This window comes from Apteryx rowi, unplaced genomic scaffold (genome assembly GCF_003343035.1).
Source record: "Apteryx rowi isolate R43461 unplaced genomic scaffold, aptRow1 scaffold_7, whole genome shotgun sequence".
NCBI classification, from domain to species: domain Eukaryota; kingdom Metazoa; phylum Chordata; class Aves; order Apterygiformes; family Apterygidae; genus Apteryx; species Apteryx rowi.
The window spans coordinates 1767622-1790562 of NW_020450982.1; the positions used below are offsets into that span (position 1 = coordinate 1767622).

The window sequence follows — 22941 nt, forward strand, 5'->3', positions numbered from 1 at the left end:
CAAGTCCTAAATTTGTACGGGAGAGGTTGCAGTAAGATAGGTACCTTTCCAAGTGTACCAAGGACTGTCCCCTACTATGCAAGGATTGCTGAAGTACATTGCATCTGGTTAGTAAAACTGTTGTGTGGCTTCTTTCACTCTTTCTTACATAGTAGTAACCATCTGTAGTACCTCTGGGGGGAAATACAATTTTAATTTTAGATAAAATTTGCTCAAATCTGGGATACTATGTATATATACGAAACTAGCTCCTTAGTTATTAAATATCTATTTTGTCACATAATATTGCTCTGTCAACCAGACTTCTGGTAAAAATTAGAAGTCTTACAGTATAAAATCGTAAACTTAAATGCAATATATCAAATGCGTTTGTGGAAATGAGTAAGTATTTTTCAGTATGTATGTATTTTGTGTTTCACTAAAGATGACCTGTGTAATAGATGCTTACGGTGTTTGTTTTTGTTTTTTAATAACAGTGCACTGATGTTCATATGGTTAGTGACAGTGATGGAGATGACTTTGAAGATGCTACAGAGTTTGGAGTTGATGATGGAGAGATGTTTGGAGTAGCATCATCTGCCTTGAGGAAATCGCCAATGAGTAAGTGTTGAAAGTTAATTTACTATGGATTTTGCAGCACTAGTGAAAGCAGAGGTATGATGGGTCTGCATAATAAGAAAGAAGAAATTATCTTTCAATAGGGAACATTAGAAATGTTTGAGTCTCGTGTCTGATGGGTGTTTCAGAGGAAAATGCTAGGAACTTGTATAATTGGCAACAACGAAGTCATCTTCCCATGGACAAAGTTTCTTCTTAACTTAGTGCTTTTAGCTTGTAGCTGAAGAATGATAATTTGACTCTGAAAAATTATGATCTATGACCAAATGTAGCTGTAGATACTTGCTGCCTACCTTTCTTCTTCCCTGTTTTGAAACTTCTGCAAGGTTTTAGCTTCATCATCTTGTGATAATGAATATTTTTAACTATTTACATGTAACATAAAATAGTTCCTTTTATCTCAAAGATTATGTAGTCCTGAATTATAAGAAGGGAATAGCCATCAGTTACCCTCTATATACTATTCTATATACTATTTACTTATTTTAGGCCTGTGTCAGTGTTATTAACTTAGAAGCTTTTTGACAGCAAATTTATGTCACTGTAATGTTGTGGAAATGTTTTTAACATTATGTATAGGAAATTAAAAAAGAAAAGTAACTAGCAATACAGTGTGTCAAACCTTTCAAGCCAGTCCTTTCCCTTTAATGTATTAAAGGAAGTACTGAGTGTTAACTCTGAGCAAGTGATTTATCACATTACACTGGAGCTGAGGATTTTACTGTTTGGGAAACCTGAATATATTCATGGGTGTGTCTGGAAATTCCATGTTTCTCCAAAGATTCATGGCTGATAGTCTTTCATGAAATGTATATAGCATGTTAACTGCTTAGTAAACTGCCAACGTAAAAAAAATCCATGAAACAAGGTAAGTGTGCACATTAGAATCCCTTTCCCTAAGGTTGCCTTTTTCTCTTTTCTTTTTTTTTTTTTTTAAGTGCCAGAAAATGCTGAAAATGAAGGAGATGCCTTATTACAATTTACAGCAGAATTTTCTTCAAGGTAAGCTTAGCCTATTGCCTGTGAAAGTAAAAATAAAACACATGTACATATTTTCTTATGTAAGCATACAAATTTAGGTGTCCAAATCTAATCTGTTTCAAGATAACTTGGTTGAGACAATTTAGGAAACAGAATATTTCTCAGTTCAAGTTAGAGTGGCAGGTTCTTGCCCAACTTAATTTTCCATTAATTTGCTATCATTACTTGATTATGTCCAGAAGGATGATAAGGATTCAGATTATGTATAGCAATTTTAATTTGATATATAGGAGCAGAAAAGCTGAAGCTGATTAATATTGAAAAGTATATCCTGAGTTGTAATAAAGAGTTTTCTCAGTAATAAAGTGGTTGGACAATCATAAATCACTACTTTTTAAAAATACAGAACTGCTGCTTTTCATAACGTTATAGCTCCAAATCATGCATTGTGAAACAATTGTCTGTCTTCATCAGATAGGTAGAAGCTGCTTGGCAGCCAGAAAGTCTGTGTACTACAAACTAATGCAAAGTTTGCCTTCTGTTTTTAGTCCTGTGTGATAGAATGCTTATTCACATAGGTATATATATGAGATGCATTAATGTCTAATATAATAGCCTTCGATTAACCTTTAAAACTATAATAAAGAGAAGCAATCGGTTATGATTGAAAAAGTATATAGAACTTCAAATGTCTGTTTATGTAAACAATTTTTTGATGATAAAATGCATAAGGTAGCTATTAGTTTGAGCTTTTGAATGTCAGGGGACATATAGCTGTTAAAGGGCAGAGGGGAAATATTTAGAAGTGTAGTACTTCAGCTTTCTAAGGATTTAGCCAATGCATTATATTAAAAGAATATGTGAAGAGCTAGAATGTTGAAATTATTTATTTTCATAATTTTGTATTAATTGCAAATTTTATCTCAAATAGATACGGGGACTGCCATCCTGTTTATTTCATTGGATCATTAGAGGCTGCTTTTCAAGAAGCCTTCTATGGGAAGGCTAGAGATGTAAGTGTGTATTAACATTGCTTTCTTTGGTTTAGAGGAAAAATGGAAACCACTGTAAATGCTGTATTTTTCTTTATTTTAGAAAAGTAAACTAAGTTTTGGAGTGGTCTTTTTATTGTAGTAAACAGTTATACTCATTTAATTGGTTGGCTAAAATATTTACCCTGAACATTTTGAAACAACAGTGAGTATCCTTTGCTTTCTAATTATTCAGGGTCTATTTTTATTGGAGTCCTTCAGTCATCAAAACTACTATTTTTTTTCTCTCTTTTTCTTTTCTTCCTGAAGTAATTCTGTAGTAATGCCAGATAACACTGGCTGGGAGTCTTGTGGTTGACAAGTTCAAAGTGGCATGTTGGTAACTGCTGTGAGGGATGGCTAAGGAAATTGCACATTTAAATTGAAAGGTCTCTGAAATACAGTACTACTTATTTCTTTATACAGCCTTTATTTGCCAAGTAAGTTCCAGTATTAAAGTTTTATTATTTAGGTTTTCTGTCCATCTAGCCAGACATCTCAAGTTTCTGTTATTCCATACACAGTTGTCAAACCAGTATTTTAATAAAATTAGAATGGGAATAGTTTATTTAAGTTTTGGTGACATGAATTCACTAAGGAGAAACCCAAACCCCTGCATAATTAAGCATAGATAAAGCTGAAACACAAACAAGAAAATTATGCTGTTTAAATTTACTTTTTGTTGTCTTGATAGATGTTTGATTATAAAATGAAGAATGTTTTGGCTTCCCATAGTTATTCATATTGGAAGGAACAGGATGTTATGATAAGTATGATTATGAGTAAGATTATGTAGATAAGTAAGATTATGAATCTGGACTAAATAGCTTAAATTAACACTTACTGGATATATTGTGAACACAAATAGTTTTCTCGCACTCAATTTGGTAGATGTTTTCATATCTTTATGTGGATTTCAGAGTATAAATTGCTACAGAATAATTCAGTGGGAAAGTATTAATTTATGATAACTCATTAAAGTAATAAAAAGTAAATAGAATTCAATAAAGTAATTAAACTAATGCATGTTAAATGAAACTCAATAATTAAACTAATGCATGTTTAAAAGAAATCAGATGATGAAGTGAACATGAAAAGTGCTTGAGTTAGGATGTTCACTTTGTTTCCTTTCATCAGAAATGGTTAGCAGTGCATCAGTATAGTAACAGAAGAGAGTCTATTACAAGCTTTCATCAATATTGTTTTATGCCTACAAATCAATTTTTAATGCAGTACAACTCTTTAGATTTTTAATCCTCAAAATAGTTCATGTGCTACTTACATATCGCATCTGAAATTCCTGTCACCTTGCATTTCTATTGTTTTGCAATGGATTCAGACTAGATCCTCATCACGATAACGTAATGTGTTTAGGAAAGTATTGTTTTTATGGCTTTTTTCTTTAAATTTTTTTTGCAAATATTGGCTTAAATTTTGGAACCCTCCCCTGATCCCAGAACTCCCCCATCAAATAACATTATTTTATGTAACATCTTAAATTTAAAGCAAAGGTATGAAACAGTATAAACACCATTTATTTTTACTGTATTTTTTCCTGCTGTGAGCATTTTCTGTACTGCCTCCTGGAATTCATAATTGAGAAAAGGGATATTTTAGGACCATATTTTATGTTTTTATAACTGCATTTCATAAAATAATTGAAAATGTATAGTAGTTAAGAAAAAGCTTAAGCGAAATTGCAACCTGTATGTCTTGTGTTCTGATTTATACTGTGGCGGGCACTTAATTTTACCAGGGCAACAGATGAGCTTCAGGCACCAGCATTCTTCACTTGAAGTGAGAAATTGAGTTCCAAGAGTAAATAAAAACAAGATTGGAGGTTTAAATCCTCTGCTAGGCTTTTTGAACTTATATACTCATTAAATGTTTATTGGAGTGGTGGGATTACGAAGGATTTGGGTAGCTTCATCAACTGGTATATACTTAATCACTAAGTAAAACACTACATTTGATAGAGTGTTTCTCACGATGCCACACTCAATCCATTTTAATGAAAACCGCTTCAAACTGATTTAATTTGAGAGCACTTGGCAGCTAGAGTGCTCAAAGATCTTGGCCTTTTCTTGACAAATTCTCAGTGCTGTCCAGAGCAGAAGGTGCACTCTGCAGTTCAGGTCCAGGGAGACAGCTATCAGTTTTGTTTTTAACCTGTATTCTTGATAATTTTTCCCTCCAAATAACCTGTTACCTATGAACTTGAAGGCTTCTTACAGAAATATTTTAGTTCTGCTTATTTTAAGTAAATTCACTTATATCAGGACATATATTTTAAACACAGAATATGGATTAAAATTCTTTTAAGAAAAATAGGTGTTCTTCTGTTAAATCTTAATATCTTTTGTTTCCACATGTTAGAAAGGATAGTAATTCCATAATTATTTAAGAAAATGCTACTTGAAAAAGAAGCTATAACCTTTTATAAGATTTAAATGATTGTCTATTACCTGTGTGTTGTTCAGCTTTTATTATCACGGCTTTTCGTTTTGAGTCTCTTTATAGTTGAGATTAACTTACATGATGGGTGTTTTCCTTAAAAGCAGCTGCTCCCATGATAATGCCAGTTTTAGGTAGGAGAAATGGAATGAGGTCAAATGTAGCACTACCTTAAAAGCAGTTTATCTCTAAACTTGACTTTCTTAAATAATTAAATACTCCTTACTTCAAGTAGTGGTTTTAGCCCAAAATTAAAATAGCTGAAATGCAGAGCCTTTCCGTTAACAACTGGTGTGCTTGGTTGTCGGCAATGAAATCCCCAGTTACATCCTGCAGCCTGATGGTTCAGAGCATTGGATGGCAATTTCCAAGGCTCATTATAGAGCTAACACAAGAAAAATTTCTGGTTATTATTATTTTTTTATTTGGTCAGGAAGACAAAGAGAGACAAAGGTTCATTACAATAACAAACTCTTCCTTTGTGAAGCTCTCGCTTTGCTTACTGTGCCCCTTTGAAGAAAGCATTTCTCCGTCATGTCAGCTTATGAAGCACGAACTTGCCCTTGCTCAAGGAGCTGCGCTATCGTAAAAATAGCTGGACCGGATGCCGTGGAAGAAATCTTATAATGGGCAGTTTTTCACAAGGTGTTTGGGGGAGGTTTCTTTCCAGCTGAAAGCTTATGTGGGGATTTTATCCTAACTTAGACTGCTATTGTTATCATATTAGTACCTAATCTCTGTCTTGAATCTAATGAAGCTGTTTACTTGATTAATACTACAGTATTTTCTTTTACCAGATTTTATTTGCCTTTTCATTATTATAGGTGATTGCTACTCTTTTGTTATGAGAAAGGATAAAGAAACCTGCTTTACCTTTTCAGTAGCTCTTATTTTTATATACCTCTGCCAGATCAACTTCTGCTTCCTCTTTCAGCCTTTCTGTCCACTGGTTTTTAATATGTGAAACATCTCTCTTAGCACAGGTTGGTGTTGCTCCCTCAACATATATTCCTGCATACTGAAAATGAACCATGTCTTTCTTCCCTTTGAATTCTGTCTTTTAGTTTAGTGGCAGAACTAGTCCTCTCACATATGGGTACTTTATTTCCTGAACACCTAGAAGGAAGATTACTTCTTGGTGTGTTTAAATAAAAGCTTTTTCTTGTCTCTTATCCAGTGGTTTGCTGATCTCTGCAAGCAGTAGCAGAATATTCCTTCATGCAGGACTTCCTAAAGTATCATTTTTATCTGTGTAATTTATGAAACTTTCCCTCACTGTTGTTTCAGGTAATTTAACTTAATACTGAAAAAAAATTCAGAGGTATAATTATTCTGATTTGTGCTAGTGTAGATTAGAGAAACAGCATTGAGTACTCTACAGTCTTCTTGTCTAGAACTGATTTTAGTTGTAAATTATGGGCTAGATCCAAACCAGCATTAGGCGTTTCTCCGCAGGAAAAGCGGAGAACATCGTCTTCATTTCGGGCTGCAGGGCAGCTCCCTCCATCCCCGGGGCTCTCGGGCAGGACTGCTCTCAAGGCAGAGACCTGCGGCCATCATTTTAAGGACTGAGTGGGGTCACTCTTTTAAATCACATTCAGAAGAGAAATTTGAAGTGATAGAATCGAGCCCGTCTTCTAGATCCTACCTTGTGCAGCTGATGCAGGCCCTTGGAGAAGAGGAGCTTGTTCTGGATCCCATTTGCAGGACTGTTCTTTGTTTTTGTCTTTGTCATCTTGTCTTTCCTAGATGGATGCCCTGGCCGGTGCACTGAAGTCGTAGTCCCTCTTAGGCCCAAAGAACGAGGGTTTCTGTAAAGCGTAGTAAGTTTGGCAAATGGGTGAAGAAGGCACCAGTTCCAGAACGATTTGTAATTATTGACTGGCACAAAGTCTCGGGAGGTGACTGATTTGGGGGGCGGACTCTGTCAAGCGGAAGATGGAATTGAATATATCCTTGCATATATTCATTCCCTAGGTGCTGTGGAATGATGCAAAGGAGTAGAGCCGCACCAGCACCGTTTACTTTGCCTCCAGGCACATTTTAAATCAAAGCAAATTGCTGCTGCTGCATTTTGTGAGAGGCTTGATCATACGGTGTATGCTAGATGTGTTTTGAAAATGCCTCTTTAGCTGAGCTGTCCAGGGAACCTAGATGGAGAAATAACTTGTGTCCAGATCCCAACTGAGTGTAAATGCAACCTGAGCACCAAGCCACGCAGTCCTGTTGAAACTGTAGAGGACAGGTGTAGATGAGTAAGTCTAGGTACCCACAAAAAGAGTAAAGCTGCTACAGTAAGGTTTTTGATGTTAGTAGATAAATTCCAGTTAAATCCCATGTTAGTCACCTACATTTTCTTTCCTGATATATTTGCTAAGAATTCTATCCTTTCATTCTTAAATTAATTCTGAACTCTTGGATCATTACCATTTAGAAATTTTGACTACAACATACTAGTTTAATCGTCTCATTGTTTGACTACAAACCCTTTATTTGGCTTAATCCTTCATATCAGAAAAGTTAATCCTGGCTGTGGGTATCTCTTCAATGTTCTCTGTACTTAAAATTACATAGCGAAGGTTTATTTAGGTTGTCTAACACACTGTCTTCATTTTCCCCTCTTTCTAGGTTTATGATAAGTAGATCATCTTTGAGTTTGTTAATTGCTTAATATTCTTCGTATTACATGAGCTATCATTACAAGTTGAATTGACTGTTGCGAGTAAGCCACTATTTGTTTCATTCACATATGTCAGGCAGCTGGAGCTTTGGATAACGACACTTTTGTATTTTGTGCATACCAAATAATATGAGCATTTAATGACTGTCTTTACAGTGAAGGTTTTTTCCAGGATCTTAACCTCATACATTTTGGGGTAGTTATCTCTGCCTAAAGGTTTGCTCCTTCAAATAAAAGTCACTTTACAATATTTATGGTAAAAAGTTAGTATCTTAGCAATTTTTAATGGTTACTATATTGAACAAAAATAATTGGAGCTGGCAATGTTACATTTGCAGGTAGAGAAATTTTTATTAAGGGCTTTGATATTCTCATTATAAAAAGGACAGATAAGAGTGCCATTCTACTATGATTTTATACTTCATTGTAATTTATTGTACATTTTGATTTCAGTACTAAAGGCTTCTAAAGAATTAGGATTTCCTATATCAGTGATCCTGCTTTGATCCTTTTTCAAAGTGGAGTATGTTTTGAGGTATATCACCATGGTGCTAGAGAAGGGTTATGTCCTGCTTAGGAGAAGATTGCGCGTGTTAGAATAGCTGTGTCCAAGACGACTGATCATATGATCTCCAGGATTACCTTAGAAAGGTGGATCAGATTGTTCACTTCAAAGGCTTGAAGATGTGAAAATGTGTCCCTTTGTTCATTTAAATTAGCTCTCACTACATAAAACCTGGAGGAAAAAGGAAGATCTTGATTCATTAGCTTACCAACTTGAAAGAATATTCATGCCTCTGGCAGATGTTACATAGTGAACGTTTTTGTCTCAATCGCTACTTGAACTCGTAAACCTGAGATGCAGAAATAACCATTCAGGTCTGTGGTTTTGCTCGCCCTTATGATTGTATTGCTATTCTCACTCCATTTCATATTTTTAGGTATCAGTAACTTACTCGTGTTATTAGGACCTGGCTGAGAAGTTTGGATATCCCATTACTCAGTCAGTGATTAACAGTTTGGTCTCTGTCTAATTAATCTGTGTTTCTTTCTGCCTCAGTGACTTTTCCTTCTTTTCTTTTATTTCTGTACAAGATGCATTAACTTTTCTGAAGCATCATCAAATGCAAAAATCGACAAGTTTGGTACATAGCAGAAGACTTTAATATGTTTCTGTCTCACGCGTGGGAAGGGCAGTGTGAGGGTGTACATCCGTGTTAGCATCTGTGTTAGGAAGCTGCTACGTGCGGGCTCGCGCAGCAGAGAGGGCACGCGGTACGAGACTGCAGCTGGGAAGACTGAGCCTGCTGCCGGGCTGCCGCGGGGCAGGAGGGGCGCTGGTGCCTGGCCACGGGTGTGAGGTGCCGGGGCAGGGGCAAGGCAGCCCGCTGCCACGTGCAGCGCGGGAGACTTGACAGTCTGACCGCAACAGAGGTTTCAGAAAAAACTACTCGAGAGCTAGCTTTTTGAAGGCGTTGAGATAGCTAAGCTGCTGAAAAGTAGTTGTTGCCACTTCCAGGTGGCCCTTGTTCCCTTAAGATAAATGAAACTTAGAGCTTAGGGTTAAAGCAGTATCTTAAGTCTTGTTGACATTGATGAGACTTTGACTCCTGAGTGCGTTTGTAAACCCAGACCCCTAGGTCCAGGTTACTTTGAAAATCCTGGTATATGACTATCTGGTCTTAATCACCCGCATAGTCTGAAAAATGCTTCTCTTGGTGGTTTAAGCACATGAATGCCTTTGGAAGTCCAAAAGCTGTTCAGCACTTTGAACCTTTTCCATGTGTCATACTTTCATAAGGGCTCGCGAGAGTTCTTCTCCACTGGGTTTTTTTCTTTGTTAAAATCTTATGCTAAATACATCCCCCCCCCCCAATTCATTACATTTTTGAAAGCACAGAAAATACTGGAGTTCTATTAGTAGGCTTCTTCTGTGGACATCAATACGGTTCAACATTTTAGTAGGGCTATTTTATTAGTATTGACTAAAAAAATTCCCAGTGTTAGTCATCCTAGAATTTTCTCTGATTTTTCAAAGTCTTGAAATAGCAACTAAAAAACACCCTATTTATGAATATATACTATCATAGGTTAGTAAAAACCAGAACGAAACAAAACTCCAAGCCGTGAGTCTTTTACAATAATGCATTTTTCCAAGCAAAAAATACTCCTGACTGCTTTTAAGATTTTTCAAAATCACATGTTTCAGCTTCTGTTCTTCCTGCCACATCTTTACTTTTGTCCTAGCGGTATGCCTAAGCCTGACCTTAACAATTTGGACAAATTATCAGACACAGGTACAATCTGTTGTGTATGACGGAGTTCAGTCTTTGCATGCCGTGATTTGTTGATGCAACAAAAAACTACATTCACTGGTAAAGCAGTTCAAATGTAAGCACCCATTGTTTGTGTGCCTGTTTTGTTTACCAAAATTTGTCCCTAAACCTTTAAGCTTAAAACTGTACATATTTTGAAACATTCACTTGTATGCAATCTCATATTTAACAGTTTCATGGGGTTGTTTCTTTGGAACTAAAAGTGTTTCTCAAGAGCCTTTTTTTCTATCCGCTCCCAGTGAAAAGAGGAGAGCAAAGCCATCCGCTTACCACAAAGCAGTGCCACCACAAAGGAAAGATTAAGGGTTTAGAGAGAGGTCAATGTGGGTTTTTCTCTAACTAAACACTTTCCTAAAGTTTCCTTGTGGAAAAAATAATGAAGTCATCTCAGAGTTTTTAAAGAATTTTTATTTCTTTTTCACCGTCTGCATTCGCTTGTCTTCTCAGCATGGATGTTTAATCTTTCTAGGCTTTGTGAATTGGTCCAAATGAATAAGTGGTGAGCTGTCTCTCTAGGAGCTAGAGGCTTATTCTAAGGCCCTAATCACTGAGTAAACACATCTTTGCCCTCCCTCTCTTACAACTGCTATATAATAGTCGAGATTCTAGCACAGTAACCTGGATATTGCAGGGATCGACGCTTTGAAATGCAGAATGGCTGATCCTCAAAAACAGACAGTGCCTGATCTTCCCTTGCCTCTTTCTTCTTTTTAAATTAAATATCACCACCGAAATGCTGTTTTATTGCTTGATATTGTGCATTAGTGCCCTGGATTTTCAAGTTTAGTTTCAGTCAACATTGTTGGCTGCACTTGTATGGAACTCTGCATGTTAGGCTTATTAATGGCCCCTCCTGGCACATGTGTACTTGGGGCTGAAGAACATTTAAATTAAATTAGACAAACATTAATGCAAATTACTAATCCCTTTCCCAAAGTCTAATGTTCAAATGTACTCTTCTTTTTTTAAACAGTCATTAAGTTTTATCCAAAGCCAGTATATGATGTTATAGCCATACTTTTTTTTTTTTTTAAAGGCTTGCCTCAAAATTGCATCCCATGTCTTGCTGTCTCAATACATATCAATATTTGGAATTCAGTGTTACTTGTAATGGAGAGATTTGAAATGACTATTTAAAAAAGTTGTGAAAACATGATTTACTGTATTGTCTCTAACTAATATATATTTTCTGGGGGGTGGGAAGAATGGGTAGAACTTTATAATTTTTCTGAATGGTGTTCATCATTCATCGAAGAGCAGATATAGGATCATGGTCTTTCCTAGCTCGTAATTTCCCTATATTTTTCTCAGTCTGCTTTCTACCTTTCGGTAGACGTAGGCTCACTTTCCAAAAGGTGGTCTGAGAATATCATGGGGATGCAATGCAGCCGTATGCTGCTGGCAGCAAAAGCTCTGCCCTTCCTTGGTAGGGTTTCAGGAGAACCAGGCACAGGTTACCTTGTTTCAAGGGGCCACCAGTGTCACCTTCAGAAGGTGACCTTTGCTAGCGTGGTGGCTCCGATGGGGTATGTCAGCACACGTGGTGCGGGATTCACTCGTTTGCTCCCATCTCCTGCACCCCTGCCCACGTCCCACGTGCTCACGGCGCCGTGCAGCCCCGCGGCTCTTTGCTGCGCRGAGGTGCAGCACTGGCTTGTGTCTCCGGGCCTCTTGCCCGCCAGTGCACGGGCTTGCGAAGGCATCATGTATGAAGGCATCAGGATGAAGAGCTGCCGAAACATCCAGCATGTAGCATCACTGCCTTGGACCATAGTTGTTTGTACTGGTACTTACTAATTTTGCGCTTTTATATGGCTACAGAGGAACTGGTATAATACACTGTCTTTCTTTCTAAATTGATTATAAGCATATTCGTTTAGTGTCCTTGATATTGTTGTTTCAAGACGCATTTTCCTTCTATAAGAGAATTATACTGAATATTATCTTAAACTTAAAAAAAAAACCCAACAACAACCCCCCCCCCCATTCTTCAAGCTTAACTCTGTTAATAAAGTTTTTTGGTTATATTCAGATGTGTATTGTATGTATCATATTTTGGTAACCAAAATAAAAGCTGTTTGGAAGAATAGAGAGAGACTTACAGATTTAGAAGGATGGATCGTTTTGCCTTGAAATCTGTTGTTCTTTTTGTTTATTTTCCTCCTTCCTCTACGTGGGCACGTTGAGAGATTCGGCACACACTATGAACGCCGCCAGGCATACTAACGTGCAAACCTGCGGTTGCAGTTTTCGATTCCTAAATAGTCTGAGGAGGTTTTCCCYGCTCACCGTTTTCTCCTGTCCTTGCAGAGAAAGCTTCTCGCTATCTACCTCCACCATGACGACAGCGTCCTGACCAACGTGTTCTGCTCCCAGATGCTCTGTGCCGAATCCATCGTCTCCTACCTGAGCCAGAACTTCATCACCTGGGCGTGGGACATGACAAAAGAGGCAAACAGAGCAAGGTAATGCCGCTCGAATAGCGAGCGGAGCAGCTTTCCTCTCCAGGAAGAGCTTATCTCTGCGTCGTCTCTGTGCAGCAGATGTTTCGTTGCGTGGTAGTTATTAAGCTGAAAACCTTCATGCTCGTTCTCAGCTGGTCAGTGAAGCTGTGCTGTTTGGCACTGGTTGGGAATTGGACCCTTCTCGTTTTCATTAGTCCTGTGTAGGAAAAATAGTTCAACAGATTATTCCCCTCCTCGCTTTTTTTTTTTTTTTTTTGAGTTTATTTTGCAAACATGGTTCTTGAAACATGTCTTCAATGCTCTGCCATAGGGTGCCATAGTATTAGGTGACACTGACTGTATGTACGGAGGTGTAACTGCATTAGAAGTGTCTGGGTGCTCTTTTGGAATAATAACTGCTGTTGTTACTGAAAATTTAAAAAAATAATAATAATTTAATATTTAACTATTAATTCAACTTTAAACTAATTTAATATTAAAAAACAGATTTTACAAAAAAATTGAAAGCTAATAATTCCTATGAAGTTTTACAAACTCTCCAATTTTCTTACAGAACATACCCTTGCCAGTGTTTGGGGATTTTGATAGGTTTTAATACAATATATTAATAAATGCTATCCTATTTCTTAGAGACCGTCATTTTACTGATGAGTTAAGAAATAAAATCTGTAGATTCCTACTTCTTGTACATTAACAACAAATTTTCATATCTTTATATGAAGACGTCTCTCTCCTTTAGTTATTTATCAGTTGATCATAATCTACCTGCACATAATGATTATGTTTAGAAAGCAGACCTGTTTGGTTTTCTAACTTGGGCTTTATTTTATCACTTCTATTTATACAGAAGACTGCTGCTTGCCAGGATAGTGTTTTGGGTATATAACTATAATGATGATAATTATTCTAATTTTTTAACAAAAGATGCTACGGTCATTTGGTCTGGGATAAGGTTACCATTTTTCACATAATTCCATTGATTATTGAACAATTAAAAATGCAGATATATGTTGCTTTTGTTCTATGGCTTGGTAGAAATTGGATTTCTTTACAAGGCATTCATGCATTCTTATTCTTAAATATGAAATCATTGTTAGTATTTCTTTAAAGAAAGTGGGCAAAGGAAAACAGAACAATCTCTTGGTCTAGTAATATACTTTTAGAGTGATACTTTGTTGTTTCACAGGAATTCCTAGCTTAACCTTCTGCATTTCGTCATTGCATGAATCCGCGGTTGTGTTCCTTGTTTGAATTATTCTAGGTTTGTTAAGGGACGGTTAAAGACTATGGAAAAAAGCAATGGCAAAAACAGATTAAAAAAAAAAAGTTAAAAAAAAAAAGTTAAAAAAAAAAAAAGAAATGAGAGAGAGAAAAAGAAACATCTAGGCTCTTTCATGGGACCAAATACGGACTGGAAACTTGCTTAAGTCTTTTGGTATTGCCATTCATTGGCAGTAAGGAGCCTCCTCCTTTTCTTTTATGCCCCGGCTCGGTGTAGAAGGAAACACTATTTCTGAACCATCTGTAGTGGCTCAGTCGAGCCGGCTGCCTGCTGCTCTATTGTGCCGTTTCCTTTTGCATTCTCTCGTTGCCTTTATTTTACAATGACAAAAAATTGCAGTGTAGTTTCTTTTGAAAAACTGTGTTTGAGGGGGCTTTTTTTATGACTGACGATCAACAGCCATGTAATTGCTTTGTTGTGTTTTACTAAAGAAATCTATTAAGTAGCACAACTTTGATACACTAGTAATAAGAGTTTGCAGGTTAGAGAGACACCTGTGGTGACCAAAGCGACAGAAGCTGCTTGTTAGAAAGAGCCTGTACAGCTGTGTCCTATTAACTCCTTATGACACTTTTTAAAACGCAAAATAAAGGGCTTGTTTAAGGCTCTATAGCTGTTCTCAGTGAATCTGGTCCCTGATTGTGCAGTATGATAGGGTTTTTAAGCCTTCTTTTTTTGTTGTTGTTTTTTCCCTCTTAACAACAACACAGAAACTGTCATATTAACAGTGAGGTCGAAAAATAGTAAGGGGTAAACAAGACGCGCTGGCTCGAGTTAGAATAATTTCCCGTTCCTGTGTTTGGAGTCGCATCCCGCTCCTYGGGCTGCGAGTTCTTCGGGGGCCGTGGTGCGTCCTTGCCGCTTCGGGCAGGGCCGGGGTGCTGCGGCGTTCCCCTAAACCTCTGCCCAGCGCCGCTGCTTGGTTGCTGCGCTTCACTACGGGACAAAATGACCGTGCTCTTGGGTGTTGCGCATCCCTACCAACGCGGGTGCATTTTGTTTTGTTTTTTATTTGAGTGATGAGAAGATGCCAACAGCAGGACCTGCTTTTTTGCCTGCCCGGGTAACCCAAGAGCAGCCTGCTTGTGCTGATAGAGCTGCACTAGTGGAAAAGCCAGTGTGGGAAGGCAGAGGAGCTTCATTTATTTACAGTAATCAACAGAGACCCCTCGACATCAGCAATAAAAGACAGGTTTTCAATGCTGTAGCATGGCGTGAAGAAAGATTTCAAATAGCTATAAATACTTGCTTACATTAACAAAAACGTTTTTGAATATCCTGAGCTTCTCCTTGCTCTTCACTGTCCTCTTCCTTCTTTGAAGGATGAAATCTGGGACTCTTCCGCAAGCCCCGGCGGTGTCAAGGGGCCGACGCTGGTGACGGCGGCCGCGCTGGGAGGGTAGAGCAGAAGAGGCAGCCGTGGCGCGGCCGGCTCTCCCCGCGCGGGCTGAGCACCTCGCGTTCGTTCATCGGCCRCCTTTCTCGCGTAACCACGTGCGCCGGCTCCTGCGTACCGTTATCGATAGCGTGACCCCATGATAACAGCTCTTGTGTGACTGCTTGTACGAGAGAGAACACTGCTTTTTTTTCATTCTCTCTCAAAAATATTTTGTCACCAGATTTTGCTATTCGCAATGACTTCTTTCATTAAAGAAACTGGGGAAGTTTTTGTACCACCTTTGTGGGTTTTTTCCCAACATTAGTGTATTACGAACACGGTAACGCTAAGGATGTCTGCCTGTTCCACACTAAGTCCTCCAGGAGCTTCGTTTCTTCTCATTAGCAAAATGGAGCTTCGTTCTGAGCACTGCAGAACAGAAAGGGCTCCAAAACGTGGATATTTCTCCTGAACGTTAATATGTTTTTCTGGCTGACATCAATGCAGGACGTGCTTTGAATCCTGCATTACCTTTGCACTGGCACTGCTCAACCGGACTCTGTCAATCCTGTTCTTCAACGGCCTTTGCCATAAAGTGAAGAGAAAATAAAATAGTGCAGGTGCAGGTGCGAGGTGCCTGCTAGCAGGAGCGCAAGGGCATGAGCGTTACAACTTTGGGAGCTGGACTTTAAAACAATTCTGTTTGCAGACACCCAGGACTGCTACTTTGTCAATGTGCAGGAAAGCTGTAGTTACTACGGCTAAGAGGGTGTTTTGGCTTTCACAGCTTTTAATTGTCTCTGACATAAGGTTTGCAGGAAAGGGAGAAATTATTTGGGGTAAGTGCTGCAAATTGTGTATGTTTTCATTGCTAGTATAAAATAGTCATAGTAAAAGTCACAAAATAATGTAATGAAATAATTTGCCTTCATTTAGGAAAATAACTTAGTACTTTTATAATACTGCTAAGGAAAACCTACACGAAAGTTTTCTTACCTGTATTTTAGACTTAGGGTCAGTGAGCGGCTTCCTGGAATATTCCTGTCATTTCTGTTGTTCTAGGGCATTTTAGCTAGTGCAAAATCTCTTTCCTGTCTTTGGTGGAGAATGGCCTAGGGAAGGGTGAGCCCAGGGATAGGGTCCAAGAGAGCGGTGGTGCGCGGGGAGCGAAGGGAGGGCAGCGCGGCCTGCTGCTGTCCTGGCCAAAGCCTCGGCCGCTTGTTCCGTTGCGACGCGCTCGACTCGCAGTAAGGACCTGGGCGCCAAGCAGTGTGCTGGCTGACCTTCGGGTGAGATTGTTGAAGGTGGGTTCTCTCAGGGTGGGCTTCGTGTCTCCGGAAGGCGGTGTGYGTGCACCGTTGTCGTTCATGCACTGGTGCGGCCCAACGTTAGCTTAAATGATGACTTCTGTTTTAAAAGATTGTCTTTTTTAGAAGCATTAATACTTACATTTTTGAAACTGTGAAAGGAAAAAAAACAAAAAAACCCCCAAAGCTACAGGTATAGCTTTTACTTTCTTGTTTATTCCATTCAATTTGGGGTGAATCATAAGCTTAAGCATCGCTGTTTGCCTTCCCTTGCTTGCTTTATAAAGATTTGCTACCATGCCGCTCTCCAAACAGCAGGAACAGGCTTACAGGAGCTGTCACGGCAGCGGTGGTTGTGTTTGGCGGTATTGACAACCCCGGCCCTGCCTGCCGGGCTGAGCACGCGGCTGCAGCGTCTCGCCAGCGGCTTTGGGCCGTCCCATGGGCTGAGGGAGTCCTTGCGTTTTCGGAGAGGTTACGGGATAGACGGGCAGGAAGGCCAGGCACGAGCAGCTGTAGTTCTGGCATCTTCTAACTTCAAATAGCTTGACTAAATGCTGTTATTCTAATATAATTATGTTTGTGTATATAGAAAGTATATATAAATATATACACAAGCACATGCATAACTATTTTTGGTAATTCATTAAATACACAAGCATGAATTAAGTAGTTCATATGTTTATATCCAGGACATAGACATAGATACATATGCATGCATATATGTATATATGTACATATATACATGTACACGCATGCACACAGACTCTTATGTTTGTAAATACCACATTTACCAACACACATTGCACATTATATTAACAGACTTCCAGTGTTTATAATGTTCGCCAAGCAAAGCAATACCAAATCCATAAAAAAGCATGTCTGTGGCAGGTTTTTTGCTTTTGCTGCTATCTTTGCCCGCGGGTGCTATATTTCAAGGTGTTGCCTCAGCTCTGATGACAGGTACTTGTTAGTTTTAATGTTCAAATGATAGTTTTTCACTTTGCTTAATCTTAGGAAAGAGTTAATTGACTAAAGCACTTCTCAGCAGCAGGTTGTCTTCACCTGCAATTTCCGTCATCAAGTAATTAGCCATATTCACAGTTGCTGACCCTTAATACTAACCTACTGAATGATGCATGCCTGGATGAAGACCAGTTGACCATATTGCTCTAGCTCCCCAATCCTATTTGATCCTTCAGCAACTATATTGCAGGTGTGGGGTCTGCGTGTGCTGGACTCGGTGAGTGTTAATTTGTGACTGCCGCTTGAGGAGCGACTATGGATTCTGCATATGTTGCTTGCAAAACTGTTGGACTTGTTCTTTGGGCTTTAAATCCTTAGTCAGGTTCAACAGAAGAGTGTGAAAATCTTATCTATTGTATTTTGCAATATTTTGCTTAATTTACTTTAATAGCAATACAGTGCCAGTCAATAAAAACAGGTCAAAAGTCTAATTAATGTTTTAAAAATAAAGGTTCTCAAACACCAGGAGAGTTTGTCATTTTCTGTATGGCTTGTTTTGAGGAGGAAGAGGAAAGAAGGTGAGGAGGGAACCCTTCTGTTCCATGATTACATCCCACCCGCTCATTTTCTCCTTTTCTCCTTTGCTTTTGATTTTAGTGGCGGTCTTAACAGAATGTCAAGATCAATTTGCAGCATGGTTTAACTCAAGGTTTGCATTCTGCCGGCAGCAATTGTCCTAGGGAACAATGCCGTGTGTTCTTGTAACTTCAGAAGCTTTTAGAAGGCTCATGGCAAGGGCAGCATCTAATGACTTTATTAGTGTAGGGTTTCAAAATGGGCTCAGTAATTGTTCGCATCTCTTTGTCGTCTAGTCATAATTACTGCATAGTATTGTTCAGGGTTGCACTTGTGAATAGTTTCCTAATAGCACTGAAATGAAGAAAAAAGGAAAAGGATAAAAGGTGATTGTCTCTTTAGATGGAGAACAAAACAGCCTGTATATAGATGATGGTTAAACTGTTTATTATACACCCACCAGAAAAGGTAAACTATCCCTGCTTAAATATTTGTATACTTCAAGGTAATTTCACATTGGTAGTCTAAAAATGTCCAGATTTGGAAAACTAAAACCCAGGAGAGAATGCACTTTAATTTGATCGTGATTGGTACAGTATAGATGTCTCTGTAATATTCAACTACATGTAAAAAGTAGTCTCTCTGTTGATCTGGTCAAGGTTTTCAGTGCATCATTATATGTGCCTATAATGATATCTTAAGATCATTTTAAAAAATTGTTAAACTACATAAGCTTACTAAACGGCTAACTTTGTAAGCATAAAATTTCAAATCACCGTTATGAACACAAAGCCCAAAGCAAGTTCTATCCCACTGCCCTCAAACTGCAGCGTAGTTTGTTACKCTCACTGAACAGAAAATGCGACAGAATGAAACTGTTAGGGTCCCATGCAAAAGAGGTGCGGAGGAACAGGCAGTCAGGATGGACTTGCTGGGCTTGGAGGAAGAAGAAGGTGATGATTCACGTTTCACTTAAAGTGCAGGAGTACTCAATGGCGCCAGTGAAGTCTCATGCCAGATGGGTAGGAAGCAGCTGAGAAATTTAGCCGCCTCTATACGTGTGCCCAAACTGTCTGCCAGAAGAAGAATTTCAGCTGGCGAAGGCAGAGTCGGCTGTACTAAAATGCAGCAGCGAGGGGTGAATCTCACTGGTAATTTGCAGGGTGCCTGGTGGGAACCCATGTGTCTCGTCCACCCCAGGTTACGGTGACTCTGCTTTGGCCTCGTGGCGGCTGTGCCTTGGTCCGCTCGGCGGGCAATAAGGTATTTGCTGCCTTCGGCTGCTTCATTCCTTGGACTTAAACACGGCTGTTGCGTTTTCCTGCAGGTTCCTTGGATGAAGCCACCCTAATTCCTTCAGCCTTTCCTCGTAGCTCATGTTTTTTAGACTCGTGATTATTACTGCAGCCTTCATATGGACCCTCTGTAATTGGTCCATGTCTTGCTGTGTGGCGCCTAGAACTGCCTTCTCAGTACTAAATACAGAAAGAGGATTATTTCATGTTTTACAAACCATGCTTCTGTTTGGCTTGGCAAGCACCCCAATATGATGCTTGCCTTTTCCACATCCTGACTTTTCCTCTTGCCTTACTGCTTCATTCTTCTTCTTTATTTGTGCAATTGTTCCTCCTGCTCAGTTAGAGACTTTCACTGACCTTGCTGAATTGCATTTTATTTGTCAGATCGTTTCTCTGATTTGTGAAGATTATTCTGAATTCTTCTGCTGGCTTTCAATGTGCTTGTAGCTTCTCCCACCTTCCTGTCGTCTGTAAAATAACTAGACATATTCTCTATTCTTATCTAGGTTATTATTAAATCTAATTGTAGGGAACCTCAGCAAATCCTACATTACACATCTTTCTCGTATGGTAGACAATAATCAAAAGTACTACTGATATGCAAGTAAAGCTTGTGTTTTCCTTTTTTAGTGCAGCATTTGAGCAAGGGGTCCAGGTATATTTTATTTATACTTTTACCAATCATTTTGCCTGGTGTCCAGTGGTATCTGAGAGGATGGATTAATGAGTTTCTAGAGGGACGTGTTTTAGACTTGAATGGGGTTATAAAGTGTTTACCTAATCTGTATGAACCTTGCAGGATGAAATTAAATCTTCCATGTTTTATGAAGAGTTAGATAGCTCACTCCGCTAGGCTTTACTCTTGCATAAAGAAAAAGTGGGTAAAATCATGCTCTTTTAATCTGAACCCCTGAATGTTCTGCATGCGGATACAAAAGACGATATGCACACCATTTAGTTCAGGCTGTTTTGTACATTTATCTAAAGTGCAAACGGGAGCCCGCGGGTTGGGAAGCCTCCGCTCCCCCTGGACAGCTGATACAGGAGCGAGGGCCTCCTCGGGGCAGCTTGGAGCACCGAAGCGCGACGTGTCTCCGGCCGTCCCAGGCAGCCCGGCTTTCTGAAGGTTTTAGGGTTTCAAGGCTGCAAGTGGGAACCTCCCCGGACAAGCCCGTGCTCACTGGTTTGGTGTTCGTTTAGCTCATTAACGGAGTCGTAGCTTCCAAGTTTCAACCCCACCTTGTGTCTGGTTCCCATTGCAACCTGTCTGAGCCAACGGTTAACTCTGTGGTGTGAAGGCTACGGATAGCAAGCTTATTTAAATACACCGTCTCATCGCCTCAGCTTTTACATTTTTAATATAAACATGTAATACAAAAATACTATTTTTACGTTAACATTTTAGTGAGACTTAGGTTGACTTTGCACAGTATAGAATTATTGTTAAAAATAATTAGGAATCTTGAGTATTTAATAATCGTCATAATTTTCTTCACGATCAAGAGAAAAGTCACAGCTTTCCTTTTTCACAGCCATTTCTGAAGTTTTACAGTTTCACTGAGGCACGCAGGCCTTGGGATTTATTCATGGGTCTGGCCAAGAATAAATCATGATTTTTCAACCCAGCATCACCCAGGCTGAGGGCTGAACACCAGTTCAGACTGACGGGGAATAGAGATTTTGGAAGAGGTTGTCAGGGTTGACTTGCTGCCGGTTCTCAGGCAGGACTTCTGGCTGCGGGCGGTGTAAGGACACATCCACGTTGCAGTACTTCCCTTTAAAAGCCCTTTTGCAAGAAGCATTGTGGGCACCGTGTGCCAAAGTACCTCCTTTTGGAAAAACTTTTCCAAAGCTTTCACAACAGTATGTTAAAATTCGACGTAACTACAGGAATATTTACGTGAATGAGACTGTAACAATCTAACCAAAGCTTCAGTTATTTATCTTGGCGCGGAAAATAGTGGAAAATTAAAACAATTGTCTAAAATCCTATGCAATTTTTAATATTTATTTGAATACTTTTTATTTTTCGCTGTACATTTGAGCGCGGAGTTCTCTGCAGATGGAAGTGAATTTGCCCTTCAGAGCTCCAGACGGATTTGCTAATACAATTGCTAATTAACCTTACAGGGTTGGGGAGGGCAGGAGGGATAAGAAACCCAAAAGCAAAGGAGAGCTTTTAATTTTTATATGAACATAGTGAAAAACTTTCAAAATGTAGCGTGAGGCACCCCTGTTTGCGCAGTCCGGGGGTACCGTGCAATGGCAAAACCCAGCTTGCGCTGCAATAGCTTCATTCCGCGAGTTTGCTTGATTAACAAGAAATGAGCTGGAATTAGCTTTTGAGATGTGACTCTTTTTTCTCCAACCATACTCTGCCACAACTGTTGGTCATCTTTATTTTATTCCTAAGGTCTTGAGAAGCCAGATTAATTTGGGGATGTCTGCAGAGCTATGCATCCTATCGAACTGTATTATCAGTTTGATTCCAGGAGATAGCTGAAAATCGATCCTGCTCAGGGCCTGTTCTCTGCTGCGGTTGATATTTGGCTTCGGTCACGTTACCGGTCAGCAGGTGTCCGTGTCTTCTAAAGCAGTGCCAGTCGCCCCCTCGTCCTGGGGCAGGAGAGTGCTCGGTGCGTGGCTCGGCGTTCGGGGGAGCAGGCAGCACTGCTGCCTGCGTTCTTGATGGAAATGCAGCGGACTCTTCTTAGTTCGGATTTTCAATTCTTTGCTAACTTATTGCTTTAATTCTCCCACTCTTTGTGAACCCTTGCTCTACTAAACACGAGTTTCTAACCAGGGTTCGGTCTGAACCCGTGCACGCTGGGAGAGGCGACGGCGCGGGAGCCAAGCAGCGCCTCGCTCCTGTGCCCCGCTAGGGACTGGGCACCCAGGGGCTCCTCGCAGAGCGCCGCTGCTCCCGCGGCTCCTTAARTCTGTCCAGGAGCAGCACTGACACTGGGGACGTTGCCGTCCGTGTCACGGAGGCGCGGGAGGTGGCACCGAGAAACAGGGGGCTGCTCTTAGCAATAACACTGTTCTCTAGCCACCTTCCCTAAAAAAGGCAGCAGAATCTGCAACGTGTTGCAAAAGATATACATTGCACTGGAAAATCCCGGATCAGGCTTTCTCCTCCCCTTCTTTTCCTTTGAGGAAACTAGCCGTGTAATTCCTGAGCTGCCTTCTCCGCTGGTGCAGTGCAGCGTCTAAGCCTGGATTTGTCCTAGCAAATTTTAGGCACCGAAGCAAAGTGCTCGCATCGGGAGGACAGTTGGTTGGGCCCTTGCTTTGGTCTCGGGGAGAGATCGTTACGTTTGATTTGATTAAGTACAACTGTCATCTTAAATCAGTAATTCATTCCTCCTTTTTTACAAGAAAGCACCAAGAAGCGTCTCSTCACCAAATCATTTAAACCGACATATTAAAGGAACATTACATTTTTCTGAAGTATTTACTATCTTTGTTTGCTTGTTTGTCCTATTCACGGTGCGGTAAGGAGGGATCACGTGTAGTCGTGGATCCAGACTCCGCTGCAGTAGGTCTTGTTCATAAGAATAACAAAAACG

At 39.7% G+C, this 22941-nt stretch overlaps 1 protein-coding gene across 1 annotated transcript in view; it reads left to right on the plus strand.

Moving 5' to 3' along the window:
• The window catches only part of FAF1 (Fas associated factor 1), a 175645-nt gene that overhangs the window by 112251 nt on the left and 40453 nt on the right, over positions 1-22941 (plus strand). The window contains exons 11-14 of the mRNA XM_026086933.1: positions 477-600; positions 1557-1620; positions 2531-2612; positions 12411-12565. Of these exons, the coding sequence (XP_025942718.1) occupies positions 477-600; positions 1557-1620; positions 2531-2612; positions 12411-12565 (425 nt within the window). The remainder of the gene's footprint in view (positions 1-476; positions 601-1556; positions 1621-2530; positions 2613-12410; positions 12566-22941) is intronic.